The sequence below is a fragment of the Suncus etruscus genome, chromosome 1 (assembly GCF_024139225.1).
Source record: "Suncus etruscus isolate mSunEtr1 chromosome 1, mSunEtr1.pri.cur, whole genome shotgun sequence".
Taxonomy (NCBI): domain Eukaryota; kingdom Metazoa; phylum Chordata; class Mammalia; order Eulipotyphla; family Soricidae; genus Suncus; species Suncus etruscus.
This window is the reverse complement of record NC_064848.1, coordinates 165,584,562-165,600,067: the sequence shown is the minus strand read 5'-3', so window position 1 is coordinate 165,600,067 and position 15,506 is coordinate 165,584,562. Positions and strand designations below refer to the sequence as shown.

Here is a 15,506-nt window from a genome sequence, read left to right as displayed (position 1 = left end):
CACAGCAAATGATTAGAACAGTATTCAAGCTGTGAGTGGATTAAAAAGTCATGCTGCCTGGGGGAGAGATACTATACAGAGGTTAAAGACTTCCATCACATACAGTGGATGGGGCTCAACCCCCTGTACCACATCACAAAGTCTCCAAAACATAACTCAGTGTGGTCCAAACTTATGAAAGCAAAAGTCTTCCCGAAGAGATAGTACAGTGAATAGAGCACTTGCCTTGTATGTGGCAGACCCATGCTTAATCCACTACACCTGACATTGTCCCCAAAGCACTGCCAAGTATTGCCTCAAAACCAAACCAAACAGGTCATTATTAGGGGGCCAGGGACATGGCTCGGTGGTTGAGCACTTGCCTTGCATAGGTGAGATACTGAATGTCACAACACCTATCAAAAATAAAAATCAGGGGCCGGGCGGTGGCGCTGGAGGTAAGGTGCCTGCCTTGCCTGCGCTAGCCTAGGATGGACCGCGGTTCGATCCCCCGGCGTCCCATATGGTCCCCCAAGAAGCCAGGAGCAACTTCTGAGCGCATAGCCAGGAGTAACCCCTGAGCGTCACAGGGTGTGGCCCAAAAACCAAAAAAATAAAAATAAAAATCAAATCCGGAGAGAAAGCATGGAGGTAAGGCGTTTGCCTTTCATGCAGAAGGTCATCGGTTTGAATCCCGGCGTCCCATATGGTCCCCCGTGCCTGCCAGGAGCTATTTCTGAGCAGACAGCCAGGAGTAACCCCTGAGCACTGCCGGGTGTGACCCAAAAACCGCAAGCAAAAAAAAAAAAAAAAAAAAATCCCATAACAACCCTCATTTTTGTGCTGGGCGTGGAGTGATCCAACAAGGAAGATGGATTTAAGACTCATTTCTGGGTCAATGCTTCCTTCCCACATGCAAAGCCCTGGCGCATTCCTTGGCACTGAAGATAAAAACGACTTCAGTCTTTTTAAAAATTAATTAATTTTGGTTTTGGGGCCACACCCGGCGGCGCTGGGGGTTCCTCCTGGCCCTGCGCTTAGAAATCGCTCCTGGCAGGCTGGGGGTGGGGAACACTTATGGGGGAACCATATGTGATGCAGGGGATCGAACCCTGGTCTGTCCTAGGTCAGCTGCGTGCAAGGCAATTCCCTACCGCTGACCTATCACTCTGGCCTCCCAAAAACTTGAGTCATTTGTGGCAGGCATGAGAAAGGATTGAGGTCTTTTAACAAACAAAACAAAACAAAACAAAACCCAATCAAACAATTTCTCTGGCAAGACTCAAGTATGAAAACGACTTATGGCCGAGGGCTGGGCAGTTAATGCTCAGTACAGGCCCTCGGTACCGGCCCAAGCCGATTTCCTCACTGCCTCGGAAAGTCCTTCCAGAGCGGAACTGCCTGCAGCCGCGCCAGGCCAACAACAGGAGCGTGGCGGGCGGCCAAGGCGCGTCCGAGGCCCGAAACCCCGGCACTGCCCAAGTCCGCATTTCCGGGCAGCAAAGGGTGCGTCCGGGGGCGGGGCGCGCCGCGGGAGCCAGGTCAGTTCCTCCGGGCTCACTTCCCGGAACACGCCTTCCCTTCGCGCCGGGAGCGGATTGGCTGGGCGGGAACTCGGGCGCCGGCGGAGGCGGGACGGAGCGGGAGACAGGCGAGCCGATTGGCTGGCGCGAGAAGGGGCGGGGCGGGCGCAGGCGCGCCTAGGCTTCCTCGTCCTGCGCTAGTCCTGCGCGCGCATCGGGGTCGGTCGGCGGCCGAACGGAGTGGACGGAGCCGGAGCTGGCGCCGGCGCCGGGCAGTGGGCTGGGGGTGGGTGGGAGTCGCGATTCCCGTGTGGGTCGGGGCCGGAGCCATGCTGCGCCGGGGCTGGAATGCTCCTGTTCGTCGCGTGCTTGGCCTTGCTGTGCTTTGTGCTCGGCGCCCTCCTGGGCCGGTGAGGGAAAGAAATCTGGGCTGCGGCGGGGCGGGGGGAGCGAGAGGCCGAGGCCGAGGCCGAGGCCGAGGAGGGCGGGGGGGAGCCGGGATGGGGATGGACGAGCGCCGGGAGCCGGGGGTCGGGGTCGCCGCGGAGGCGTCCGCTGGCGCTGTGTCTCGGCCACTGGCGGAGGAGCTGGGACTGCGGGGAGAGGCCCGAGGAGCTGCCGAGGCTGGGAGCTGAGTGTGTGTGTGTGTGTGTGTGTGCCCGTTTGTGTGCGTGTAGGCGTAGGCTTGGCCCAGTGATCGCCCTTTCCTTCCGACGTGTGTGTGTGTGTGTGTGTGTGTGTATGTGTGTGTTTGGCCCAGTGATCGCCCGTGTGTGTGTTTGTGTGTCTGTGTCTGTGTGTGCTTGGCCCAGCGATCGCCCTTTCCTTGTGTGTGTGTGTGTGTGTCTGTCTGTCTGTCTGTCTGTCTGTCTGTCTGTCTCTGTCTGTCTGTGTTTGGCCCAGCGATCGCTCTTTCCTTCCGACGTGTGTGTGTGTCTGTTTGGCCCAGTGATCGCTCCTGTGTGTGTGTGTGTGTGTGTGTGTGTGTGTGTGCGTGTGCGCGCGTGTGTGCGTGCTTGGCCCAGCGATCGCCCTTTCTGTGTGTGTGTGTGTGTGTGTGTGTGTGTGTGTGTGTGTGTGTGTGTGTGTGTGTGTGTGTACTTGGCCCTTTCCTTCTGACACCCGTCTCCGTGTCCCATTCTCGGGCGCGAAGGGCACCTGCTGCCCCGCCCTAGGGTGTGGGAGCCAGTCTAGCTGCCCTGGGAAGAATGACACTTGCTCCGTCCAGTCCAGCAGTGACCTCGGGGCCTCTTCGAGTGGGCACCGGTCTGCTGTGAAGACAGAGACCCTTTGGGAAGCGTGCGCGGCCTGTCTGCGTTGACCGGACTGGATGTGCTTAGGGACCGCTTCTTTCTCCTTCTGAGCTTCCGAGGGAGTTGAGGCGTTGTTTTCTTAGCCCCAAACTTGGAAACTGGAGTTGACTTTGTCTGGATACTTGAGGGACGAGGGAATCTTGAGTCAGTGTAGTCGACCTCGTGGTGTTTGGAGAGACAGAGGGGCTTGTCTCGAAGATTCAAGACTCTTGCAAGGCCTTCTGGAGCCCTCTAAGGTGCAGGAGGCAGGAATTGGGAGACGATTTTTTTTTTTTCTGCAGGTGGCTTCTGGTCCGGATAGCCACCAAGTGGTGTGAGCAGAAGCTGCAGGCAAAGCTAAAGATTGGCTCCTTTTTTCGAATCCAAAATGTCAGTCTTAAGTTTCAGCAGCACCAACAAACAGTGGTAAGTCCTGAGGAACTTCCTGGGTTTATTTCTGGGGGTTGTGCCAGCTGGATTTTATCTCTTAATTTACATTAAAAAAATCCTGGGCGTTTTCTTTCTCTCTCTGTTTTGGGACCACACCCTGTGGCTCTCAGGGGTTACTCCTGGCTCTGCACTCAGAAATCACTCCTGGTGATGCTCAAGTGACCATATGGGATGCCAGGGAATTGAACCTGGTCCGGATATGTGCAAGACAAATGCTGTGCTATCGCTCCAGCCCCCGGATGTTTTTTCTAGTTCACACAGCCTTGCTGTCTCTTTGTAAAAATGATTTTGGGATTAGTTTGGGAAAACTAATATTCGTTTTGTTTTTGGGGGGCAATATCAAGCGATGCTCAAGGGTTACTCCTGGTTCTATATGCAGGAATTACTCCTGGCAGTGCCATATGTGGGAACCATATGGGATGCCGTGGTTGAACCTTGGCCAGCCACGTGCAAGACAAGTGCCCTATGCACTATACTATTGTTCCAGCCTAACAAGTTGTTCAGTTTTAAGTGTTTATAAGTCACAATGTGTCCAGGACATAAAAGTGCAGAATAATAACAGGCAACAAAAAAATACTGTTTTAACTTAATTGGGAAAATAGGGCAACATACCATAACAGTACTGAGCAAGTTCAACCAACATCCCTGTGAGAAGGAAAAGAAGTTGCTGAAAACGGAATGGAAATTTTTAGTAGAAGGGCTACAAAACTTCCTTCAGTTCTTAGACCCTTTCCTGGCATGTCAAGTTGCTTATAACTCAGTTAGAAGCTGGGATACAAAGCTTTCTCCCACACTGTTTCAGGAAATTGATAGCCTGTGGATTTCCAGCAAGCCCCTTAGTCGTGATCTACCGTAAGTATCCTTACACTCTCACTCTCTCCCCTTGGGCCATATTTTGGGATTGGGAATTACACAGTGAGACTTAGAGGCCTCATAACACAAGAGACGTGGATTCTTGCAGTATCTCTTAATCTGGAAACTATTATCTCCCTGGGACATATTGGTAACTACTATGAGTCTTCCATAGTTTGCAAGATATATTTTTTTTAATTTTGGGGCCACATTTGGCTATTCTCAGAGCTTATTCCTGCCTCTGGACTAAGGGTCGGCTAAGAATCAATATGGAGTGCCAGGAATAAATCTTGGGTCTGATTGCAATGCCCTACCTACCATTGTATCTCTCTGGCCCCTTGTGCTACCTTCCTTTTTTTTGTTTGTTTGTTTGTTTTTTTGGGGGGGGCCACACCCAGCGGTGCTCAGGGATTACTCCTGGCTGTCTGCTCAGAAATAGCTCCTGGCAGGCACAGGGGACCATATGGGATGCCGGAATTCGAACCAACCACCTTAGGTCCTGGATCAGCTGCTTGCAAGGCAAACACTGCTGTGCCCCTTTGTGCTACATTTCTAAAGAGGATGGGAGAAAAGATATAAGGGATGGGATAGACTACTCTGGAAGGAAGCACCTGATGACACTGAGGTTATTCTTCTGGGCAGACGCTATGTGGCTTTGCGCTTTGGAGAAGTGCGTATCAGAACGGATCTGCAGGAGGCTTCCAGCCTTTTTGCCCCATTCTCTCAGAGCACTGGGGTGCATAAAAAGGAGATGTCCTTTAGCCCATCTTTATTGAAAATCTTCTGCCAGGTAAGACCATAGCCACATTCCTGACCATACTAAAAATTAGTGGTTTTAAAAAATTTAAAAAGTAGCTGTATTTTTCTACTATTTGGTGGAATAATACTAAGCTGCTGCTTAACTCTTGCTGATAATAAAGAAGCTTTACTAATAATTATTTTTCATCTTTGTTTCTTTTTTTCTAGCTATTCTCCATTCATGTAGATTCTATAAATATCATGGTTCTCAAGGTGGCTACCTCTGAGTCCCTGTGGCATATCCAAATCAGGGATAGCAGCTTTCTTTTGAATTGTGATGGGAAAAGGTAAGCTCTGGCTAGCAGAGGTTTTGGTAATCCCATTATTGCTAGAGATATTTTATAACTGGACATCAAGGCCTTTTTTTTTTTTTTTTTTATCAGATTAGCATGCTCTTGTTCTGTGCTGTTTGAGAAGAGGCTGTTTATTAGAATGCTTATTTTCTCCCTTCCAGTCAGCAAAACTTGAAAGTTAAAGGATGAGAAAAGGAGACTAGTGTTTAACATTTTTCTCTCCTAGGCTAAAATGCGAGGTGAACCTAAATCAGATCAACAGCAAAGTTCTAAAGAGTGGTCAGTTGGTGAGTATGCCATGGTCACTCAGATGTCTTATTTCCTTCTGAGTATGACATGAAGGAGGGATGTGAGAGAGAGTACAAGGTTGTTAGATGCCTATTTTGCATGTGGCTGATTGTGGTTTGATTGGTAGCACTGCATGTGGTCCCTGAAGAATCATCAGGAGTAATCCCTACTGCTGGGGGTGGCCTAAACTCCCACTTTCCCCCCCCTCCCTCCCCCCCTCACAAAGAAGAAAAAAAAATCAATAAATTTAGGATTTGTATTCTCTTTGTATCCATCTAAGAGGTTATTCTCCCTGCAGGAGGACACCTGTCTTGCAGAACTCTCACTGGCTCTAAAATTGTGTCTAGAGATAAGCATTAGTAGTTGGCAACTGAAGGCAATCTCTGTGGAAGTGAGGAAACTACAGGGTGAGCTGCATGAAGGTCTTTTTCATAGTCAACTGCTTCGTCAGGGACCTAGTCTGTCACCCTCGCCTGTTTCCTGTTCAGGTAAAGCTCTAGTTAGTGAGCATCTTGGTTGCCCTATGTTTTGAGTTTTTTTTTTTTTTTTTTTTTTTTGGGCCACACCCGGCGGTGCTCAGGGGTTACTCCTGGCTGTCTGCTCAGAAATAGCTCCTGGCAGGCACGGGGGACCATATGGGACACCGGGATTCGAACCAAACACCTTTGGTCCTGGATCGGCTGCTTGCAAGGCAAATGCCGCTGTGCTCTCTCTTCGGGCCCATGTTTGAGTTAATTTAAAAGTAGAAAAAATAGGGGCCGGGCGGTGGCGCTGGAGGTAAGGTGCCTGCCTTACCTGCGCTAGCCTAGGAGACGGACCGCGGTTTGATCCCCCGGCGTCCCATATGGTCCCCCAAGCCAGGAGCAACTTCTGAGCGCATAGCCAGGAGTAACCCCTGAGCGTCACCGGGTGTGGCCCAAAAACCAAAAAAAAAAAAAAAAAAAAAAAAAAAAAGTAGAAAAAATACAGTGCTTATTTAAAAATCTACTGCTTATTTAAGTTTGATTTGTTAGACAATATGTGTGAGTTGATCCTGAGGAGAGCTACAAGAACTAGAGCATTTGCTTGTGGTAAGTGAAGAAGTGAACTTTTAATAGGTTTTTACTTTGAACTAGACTTAGAATATGTTTTATGTGTTTTCTTACTAAATCTACAGTTTTTCATTAATGAGGAAAGTAAAACCTCAGATGAGTAGATGGGTAATTTGACCGAAGTCACATAGCTAGTTAGTAGCAAAAAATAAGGTTTTATTTTTTTACTTTCCCCCTAAAATGAGATATAAGTGGTTTAAATTGGACCCTTCCCCCAATTTTTTTTTTTTTAGAAGGCAAGAGAAATAGTACAGGAGATAATGCCTTGCATGCAGATATGATCATGAATTAGTTCAAATCTCTGGCACCACATATGATTCCTTGACCTCCAGGGTCACTCCTGAGCACAAAGGAATACCTGAGTATTGCTAGTATGGCCCAACCCTTATCCCTCAACCCCACTTCCACAAATAAAGATATTCCACAAATAAAATAACTCATTTTCTTTGCATTGTACTATCTTGCTCCTGAAACTAATTATTAGCATGGAATAGGAGGTATTTATTAAGTCTAAATTGCTGGAATATTTGCCTTGTGAACTACAATGTGTTGTTTGGGCCAGAGTGATAGTATAACTGGTAGGATCCTTGCATTGTATACAGCCAACCTGGGTTTGATTCATGTACCCTATATGGTCCCCTGAATACCTCTAGGAGTGATTCTTTTTGTTTTTGAGCTACACCCAGTGGTGCTTGGGTTATTCGTGGCTGTGTGCTCAGAAATCACTCCAGGTAGGCTCAGAGGAACATGGGATGCCAGGAATCAAACCTGGGTCAGCCACATGCAAGGCAGATGCCTACTTGCTGTGCTATTGCTCCTGCCCCTAGGAGTGATTCTTTTTTTTTTTTTTTTTTGGTTTTTGGGCCACACCCGGTAATGCTCAGGGGTTACTCCTGGCTATGTGCTCAGAAGTTGCTCCTGGCTTGGGGGACCATATGGGACACCGGGGGATCGAACCGCGGTCCGTCCAAGGCTAGCGCAGGCAAGTCAGACACCTTACCTTTAGCGCCACCGCCCGGCCCCCTAGGAGTGATTCTTGAGTGAAGAGCTGGAATAAACCCTGAGCATTGTAGGTATGGCCCCAGACCAAAAAATAAATACAATTGTTTGCTGAGTCTTTTTTTTTTTTTTTTTTTGGGAGGGGGGGATTTAGCCAGAGGGAAAGGCCTTTTGAGAGTATTTAAAGTGTTATGGACTGGGGCTAGAGTAATAGCACAGCAGCAGGGCATTTGCCTTGCATGCTACCGACCCAGGATGGACCCAAGGTTGATCCCTGGCATCCCTTGTGAGCCCCCAAGCCTGCCTGAGTGCAGAGCCAGTAATAACCCTTGAGTGCCATTGGGTGTGGCCCAAAAACCAAAAAAAAAAAAAAAAAAAAAAATATATATATATATATATATATATATATATAGTGCTATGGATTGATAGCTCTTGCTTTTATATTTTCAGAGATGACTGAGGACTTGACTGAGCCAGTTCTGCCTGGGCTGTATTTTCTTCAACGACTGCCAAACCAGGTCAAAGTGGAGGTTGAAATCATAAGTGTGGTATTGTCCATGAATAGTCAAAAGAGGTAAGATCTCATACCAGGAATGTGACTTTATGGTAGAGCATTGCCTTGCATGTGTGAGACCCTTGGTTCGCTTCCTAGTACAATCTGATTCTTTGAGCACCATCAACCCCTGAGCACCAAACTGGGAGCAGTCACAATTGTGATAATCTCCTACCCCCATAAAAAAGAATGAGAAAAAAATGGTGAGCTCTCCACTCAGAAATATGAACAGTGACGGGGCCGGAGAGATAGCATGGAGGTAAGGCGTTTGCCTTGCATGCAAAAGAATGGTGGTTCAAATCCCGGCATCCCATATGTCCCCTGAGCCTGCCAGGAATGACTTTTGAGTGTAGAGCCAGGAGTAACCCCTAAGCACTGCCGGTGTGACCCCCCCCCAAAAAAAAAAGAAATACAAACAATGATAGTTGGAGACGTAATGTACATAACCAGTCTAGTATCTGCCATAAGCATATCTCTGAGGAGAAAAGGGAGTATGACTTCTGTATGACTTTCTGAAGAAGTGTCTTATGTATGTTCTAGGCATCTGAACTGTACACTGAAGAGGCTAGGTTTTTTATATCACTGCGATGAAGATCAACTTCCACTTCGAAGCTTCACATCAAAGTCTGATATGGCACAGATGACCTCTGAACTCGTGCTGAAAGGTTTATAATTGGGAAATTGGTACAAGAATGGGTGGATGGGCCCGGAGAGATAGCACAGCAGCGTTTGCCTTGCAAGCAGCCGATCCAGGACCAAAGGTGGTTGGTTCGAATCCCGGTGTCCCAGATGGTCCCCCATGCCTGCCAGGAGCTATTTCTGAGCAGACAGCCAGAAGTAACCCCTGAGCACCGCCAGGTGTGGCCCAAAAACCAAAAAAAAAAAAAAAAAAAAAGAATGGGTGGATGAGATACATTCTTGTCATATCTAATGTGGTCTTAATATCCATCAATGTAACTGGTAAAGGGGAGGAGAAAAACATTCTAAGGAAAAATAGGCCCATTTCATGTGTTGGACAGTCTGTTCATTTCCTCACTTACTTTTGACCCTTCCATAGTTTTTATCTTTTGCCCTCCTAGTGTTCCCAGATTTGTACTGTGTCTTTACAGATGGATTATTGCTGTCCCAGAGCCGCCAGCGCATTGTCTGCCTCAATTTTCTCAAGGTTAGTGTGCAGGTATGGTACTAAGAATTATTCTTTTTTTTTTTTTTTGGGTCACTGTCGGCAGTGCTCAGGGGTTACTCCTGGCTCTACGCTCAGAATTTGATCCTGGCAGGCTCTGGGGACCATATGGGATGCCAGGATTTGAACCACCATCCTTCGGCATGCAAGGCAAACACCTTACTTCCATGCTATTTCTCTGGCCCCAAGAATTATTCTTTTATGAGATAGGTCAGTGGGTAAGGTGCTTCCCTTGCATATACCTTCCATAACCATCATTATATATGGCTCCTAGAAGCACCACCAGGAGTGATCCCTGTGTGCAGGATCAGGAGTAAACCCTGAACATTGCATCGTGTGGCCCAAAAATCAAATTCAACAAACAAAATCAGGAATTATAAAAAACAGAACAAACAACAAGCAACCAGAATTACTCCTTCCTAGCTGTAAAGATTAGAGCACATGTTTTGCATATGAAACTTTCAGGCTTAATTCCCAGCACTTATGTCCCTTAAACATCCACTGGGTATGACCCAAAATAAAATTAAGGATTATTTCTTTCTCTGATAACATGCACTTATCACTGAATGTACAATTAGCTGAAACATAAAATCTAAGGGGCCAAGGAGATAGTTCAAAAGTATGAGCACATGTTGGGTTTTGGGGCTGCAACCAGTGGTGCTCAGGGGTTACTCCTGCCTCTGCACTTAGAAATTGCTCCTGGAAGGCTCAGAGGACCATATGGGATTTCGGAAACGAACCTGGGTTCGTCCCAGCATGCAAGGCTACCCTACTGCTGTGCTATAATTCTGGCCTAAGAACATGTTTTATATCCTAGAGTCCTATGATCATTTTCTGACACCAAATGATTTCTCTGAGTACCACTGAAGTTAACCCCTGAGCACTTCTGGGTGTGGCCCCAAAACTCAAACCAACATAAGTACATAAATAAGACACTCAGGATCACAGATCTGATGTTCTCATTTTCAGGTGACCACCATTGACCTCTCATCCACCCTGATTTTGAACACTTGCATTATTCATTACCGGCACCAAGAATTCTCTCATTGGCTACATATGCTAGCACTGGATACTCAAAGGTCAAGTTCATCTATTCTTAAAAGAGAAGAAAGGTCAGTATAATCTTTTTCAGTTACCCTCTTATTAGGTAGATTTTTCTTAAAATTTTTGTGGTCTCAAGTGGCACATTTTTAAAATATGTACTTGAAGAAAAGAGAGATATATAGGAGATAAGGCATTTGCTTATGACTGATTATGATATGACTGCTTTGGCCATGACCCAGCTTTGATCTCTGGCATCACAAATATCATAAATGTGTTTATTTCTGAGCACAAAGTCAAAAACAACCCCTGAGCATCAGTGAGTATGACTGAATCTTCCCTCTCTAGATTCCTTTACCTCTCCACCAAAAAGCAATACCTGAGGGCTAGAGAGATAACTTGGAACACATGCTTTGCATGCAGTAGGTCTAAATGTGGTCCTCTGTACTATTTGGTTCTTTGGGCTGCTAGGAGGAAGAACTCTCAAGCACAGCAAGGTGTGACAAACCACAAACAAAAGGGGACCGGAGCAGTGGCGCAGGCAGTTGGGCATTTGCCTTGCGCTAACCTAGGATGGACTGCGGTTCGAGCCCCTGGCATCCCATATGGTCCCCCAAACCAGGAGCGATTTCTGAGCGCGTAGCCAGGAGTAACCCCCGAGTGTCACTGGTGTGGCCCAAACCCTCACCCCCCCCCAAGAAAAAAGCAACCACAAACAAAAGTACATATATATTTTTTTCAAAAGTACATATTTGATTGATTTCCTTAAATCTCAATTTCAGTAATATTTCTATTTTGTGTATCTTTTCATTAGTCTAGACAAGCATTCCTCAACCACGGGCCATATGGTGCCCTATGATCTGCTAAGATTCCAAGGGGCCACAGATGAAAAATCATGTAAATGGGAGTTATAGTATTAAATGGGGGAGGGGCAGCTGATAGGATTGTGCCCAGGATAGGACATCAGGTTGGACAGTCCATGGTTGGAAAAGGTTGGGAAAACATTAAAGATATAATGATGACATTTTATTTTTGTGTCTTCAGAACCCGGGACAGTACTTTATTATACAAAATAAACATTTATTGACCTAAACTTAAGTGATGAACATAGCTTGTCTGCTTTAGGTGACAGGTTTTGGCAGCATGTCATATCTCAGGGTAGTGCCTGCATGTTATTGTCTCATAGTACATGTGTGTGCCTCATTATTACATTTGTTTAAGTCATACTTTCACCATATGTGATCTATGAGATTAGCTATAGAGTGTTCAACCCTTTCTTTTTTTTTTCTTTGTTTTGTTTTAGTTTTTTTGTACCATACCCAGTGATGCTCAGGGGTACTCCTGGCTCTCAGAAATTAATTCTGGCTGGCTTGGGGAACTATATAGAATGCAAAACTAAACTTGGGTCAGTCATGTGCAAGGCAAATGCCCTAGCTGCTGTGCTATTGCTCTAGCCTCCTCAACCCATTATCTTTCTGATTTTCCTGAATATTAGTATTGGGAGTAACAGCAAGCCAGTGAGTTCGATCTTTTACATTCTAGTTGCATCCCAACAGAACTTAGCCTAATTTTGAGAGCTTCAACAACCTGCATATTAGAGTAGATATCAAATCTTTCTTTATTAAACATTGTGTCTTTTCCCTATACAGATTCTTCCCCCAGATTCTGGCTCCTATCAACTTAAGCACCTCTATCTCCAATGTCAACATTTCTATTCAGCTGGGAGATACACCACCCTTTGCCTTGGGATTCAATTCTGTCTCTCTGGGTAAGGTTCTGTGTTGGAAATAAAAACAAGAATCTGGGGGCTGGAGTGATAACATGATGGGTAGTACATTTGCCTTGCATGCGACCAATCCAGGTTTAATCCCCAGCATCTCATATGGTCCTCAGAGCCTGCCAGGATAAATTTCTGAGTGAAGAGCCAGTAGTAATCCCTGACCATAGCTGGGTGTGGCCCCAAACAAGAAGCAAAACAAAATGAAAAACCAATCTCTCCATTAGCCCAACAAAACCCAATTAATGACTACAGTGGCTCCACTGAATTCCTTTTTTGGCCAGGAGAGATAGTACACAGGTAGGGTGCTTGCTTTAATTGCTGCTGACCCAGGTTCAATTCCTAGCATCCCATATGGTCCCTTGAGCACCACCAGGAATAACTCCAGAGTGCAGAACCAGGAATAGCTCAGAACATTGTGATGGTATAGCCTAAAAACAAAAACAAAAAGATTGAAGGCTGGGGCAATAGCACAGTGGGTAGAGCATTTGCCTGGCTGACCCAGGTTTGAACTCTGGCATCCCATATGGTTCCTTGAGCCCACCAGGAGTGATTCCTGAACAAAGAGTCAGGAGCAACCTTTGAGCACCATTGGGTGTAGCACAAACTTAACAAACAAAAATTCCTTTCTTCCAACTTTTTTGTTCAGATTACCAGCACTTGAGGTCACAGAGTATTCATCAGCGGGGCGTCCTAACTCTAGATCATCTCTGTTGGCGGGTGGGCAGTGACTCCCACATTCAGCGGGCATCCCACCCACCCAATATGCATGTTTGGGGTGAGGCACTTGTCCTGGACTCCTTCACACTGCAGGTAGGTGGGACTTTCAAGAATAAGGGTGCATAAAGCTTTCTTGTTGTACTTCAAAAAACTCATTATCTTTGACATGGGTGATGTAGAATGGCATTGCAGACTATATTGCACGTACTTCTTATGGAACCCTGTTGTTTATCTAGGGTAGCTATAACCAGCCTCTGGGCACATCCAGCACCCAGTCAGATACCCTCTTTCTGGACTGTACTATTCGAGGACTGCAGGTAGAAGCATCAGACACCTGTGCCCAATGTCTGTCTCGAATTTTATTATTGATGGGCCCACAGTCTGGCAAACCAACTGTTTCTAGAGAATCTTCATTTGGAGAATCTGTGTCATTATTGTGGAAGATGGACTTGAAGGTGGAGGACATGAACTTGTTCACCCTTTCTCCTCTAGTTGGTAAGTAGAATAAGGAGCCTAAGATTAGTTTGTAACTTAGGCAGATTGTGATGCTTCACTCTGATCCTTCTCATTTAATGAAGTGAAATTTCTTTAAGTTTACTGAATTAGAGGTCTGTGAATTGCTTTTGAGGACGTTTGTTTAAAACGTAACCATTGGTTACGTTTAAAACAAGATAGACTAGGGTAAAACTTGCTAGCCTTGGGGCTGGAGTGATAGGAGTACAGAGGGTAGACCACTTACTTTGCATGCTGTTAATCCAAGTTTATTCCCAGTACCACATCTGATCCCCTAAGCACAGCAAGGAGTGAGTGATTCCCTGAGTACTTTTTATTCCCCCTGAGCACTTTTGGGTGCCGCCTAAAATCAAAAGAAAAAAGGGAGGTCCAGAGTTGATAGTATAGAGGGTAGGGTGCTTGACTTCCATGTGACCAATCTAGGTTCGAATCCCAGCACCCCATCTGGTCCTCTGAGCACCACTGGGAGTAATTCCTGAGCTCAAGAATTAGGAATAAGGGGCCAGAGTGATAGCACAGCAGTAAGGTGTTTGCCTTGCACTCGGCCAATACAGAATGGACCCCTGATCAAATTCTGGCATCCCATATGGTCCCTTCTGAGCGCAGAGCCAGAAGTGACCCCTGAGTGCCACCGAATGTGACCCAAAAACCAAAACAAAACAAAACAAAGTCAGGAGTAAGCCTGAGTCTAGCTGTGTATAGCCCAAAACCAAAAACAAATAACCTTGCCCCTTTCCCCAATAGAAAACAAAAGACTTAGTAGCCTTGATGTCTCATTAGGAGAGAGAGTTCTATATAACTATTTATTTATTTATTTATTTATTTATTTATTTATTTATTTTTTTTGTGGTTTTTGGGTCACACCCGGCAGTGCTCAGGGGTTACTCCTGGCTCCATGCTCAGAAATTGCTCCTGGCAGGCACGGGGGACCATATGGGACGCTGGGATTCGAACCGATGACCTCTTGCATGAAAGGCAAACGCCTTACCTCCATGCTATCTCTCCAGCCCCTATTTATTTATTTATTTATTTATTATGTTTTTAGTTCCAGAGGGTAACTGCTAGATCTTTGGGGTAGTTTATTGGAGTTAAGGAACTACTTTTTTTTTTGTTATGGGGCCACACCTTACAGCCCTTAGGAGTTACTCCTGGCTCTGCACTCAGAAATGATGCCTTATATCTCGAGGGACCATGTGGGATGCTGGGGATTGAACTTAAGTTGGCAGCATTCAAGGCAAACGTCCTACCTGCTGTGCTATCAGTCTGGCCCCTAGGGAACTACTTTATTGCTACCAGATTTAGTTAGGTTGAAAGGAAGGAAAAATTACTCTAGATATGAGAAATTAGGAAAATTTGAAAATATGGATGACTAGCGGGAAGGATATAAATAAGAAAGGAGAGGCCCGAGAGATAGCATGGAGGTAGGGCGTTTGCCTTGCATGCAGAAGGATGGTGGTTCAAATCCCGGCATCCCATATGGTTCCCCAAGCCTGCCAGGAGTAACCCCTGAGCGATGCTAGGTGTGACCCCCCCAAAACAAAACAAAACAAAAATAAAAAAAAAATAAATAAGAAAGGAGTATGAAGATGTAGGTGGCTTTCTGAGATCTGAGAACCAAGGCTGTTATGGTTTTTGGGTGTTAGGTGCTTTAGAGGTTCGACTGGACACGTTGACTATCCTGGGCAGTGCTGAAACATCGACCGTGGATATTCAAGGACTTGTACTTGCACTGGTGAAGTCAGTCACAGAGAAGATGCAGCCCTGTTGCAAGGCTCCTGACATTCCTGCTCCAGTGCTCTATCTCTCCATACTCTCCATCACCTATCACAGCAGCATCCACTCTCTAAAGGTAATGCTGGTTTTTTAGTGGGGTAGAATTGAGGATGTGTTAGGGCCAAATTAAGCTAAACTCAGATTTGGGAAAATAGAACCAGCCCCATAGATAAAGAATAGGTTGGGGTAGAGAGCCTAACCAGAGGTTCTTCCTGCCCAGATCAGTTTTTGATATGTAAAAAAAAAAAGGGTGTGCTATATGGTGGTTGAGGGTAAACTCTGATGTGCCTGGTTTTTGGGCCACACCCTGTGACGCTCAGGGGTTACTCCTGGCTATCTGCTCAGAAATAGCTCCTGGCAGGCATTGGGGGGGGGGGGGCA

At 46.2% G+C, this 15,506-nt stretch overlaps 1 protein-coding gene across 1 annotated transcript in view; it reads left to right on the top strand.

Annotated features, from left to right (window-relative positions):
- The first annotated feature begins 1,742 nt into the window (after nucleotides 1–1,742).
- The window catches only part of BLTP2 (bridge-like lipid transfer protein family member 2), a 42,502-nt gene continuing 28,738 nt past the window's right edge, over nucleotides 1,743–15,506 (top strand). The window contains exons 1-15 of the mRNA XM_049772769.1: nucleotides 1,743–1,912; nucleotides 3,097–3,220; nucleotides 4,047–4,096; nucleotides 4,739–4,886; nucleotides 5,063–5,181; nucleotides 5,414–5,474; nucleotides 5,774–5,963; nucleotides 8,016–8,139; nucleotides 8,659–8,783; nucleotides 9,228–9,295; nucleotides 10,271–10,413; nucleotides 11,992–12,110; nucleotides 12,769–12,932; nucleotides 13,076–13,334; nucleotides 14,996–15,201. Of these exons, the coding sequence (XP_049628726.1) occupies nucleotides 1,851–1,912; nucleotides 3,097–3,220; nucleotides 4,047–4,096; nucleotides 4,739–4,886; nucleotides 5,063–5,181; nucleotides 5,414–5,474; nucleotides 5,774–5,963; nucleotides 8,016–8,139; nucleotides 8,659–8,783; nucleotides 9,228–9,295; nucleotides 10,271–10,413; nucleotides 11,992–12,110; nucleotides 12,769–12,932; nucleotides 13,076–13,334; nucleotides 14,996–15,201 (1,962 nt within the window). The 5' untranslated portion in view covers nucleotides 1,743–1,850. The remainder of the gene's footprint in view (nucleotides 1,913–3,096; nucleotides 3,221–4,046; nucleotides 4,097–4,738; nucleotides 4,887–5,062; nucleotides 5,182–5,413; nucleotides 5,475–5,773; nucleotides 5,964–8,015; nucleotides 8,140–8,658; nucleotides 8,784–9,227; nucleotides 9,296–10,270; nucleotides 10,414–11,991; nucleotides 12,111–12,768; nucleotides 12,933–13,075; nucleotides 13,335–14,995; nucleotides 15,202–15,506) is intronic.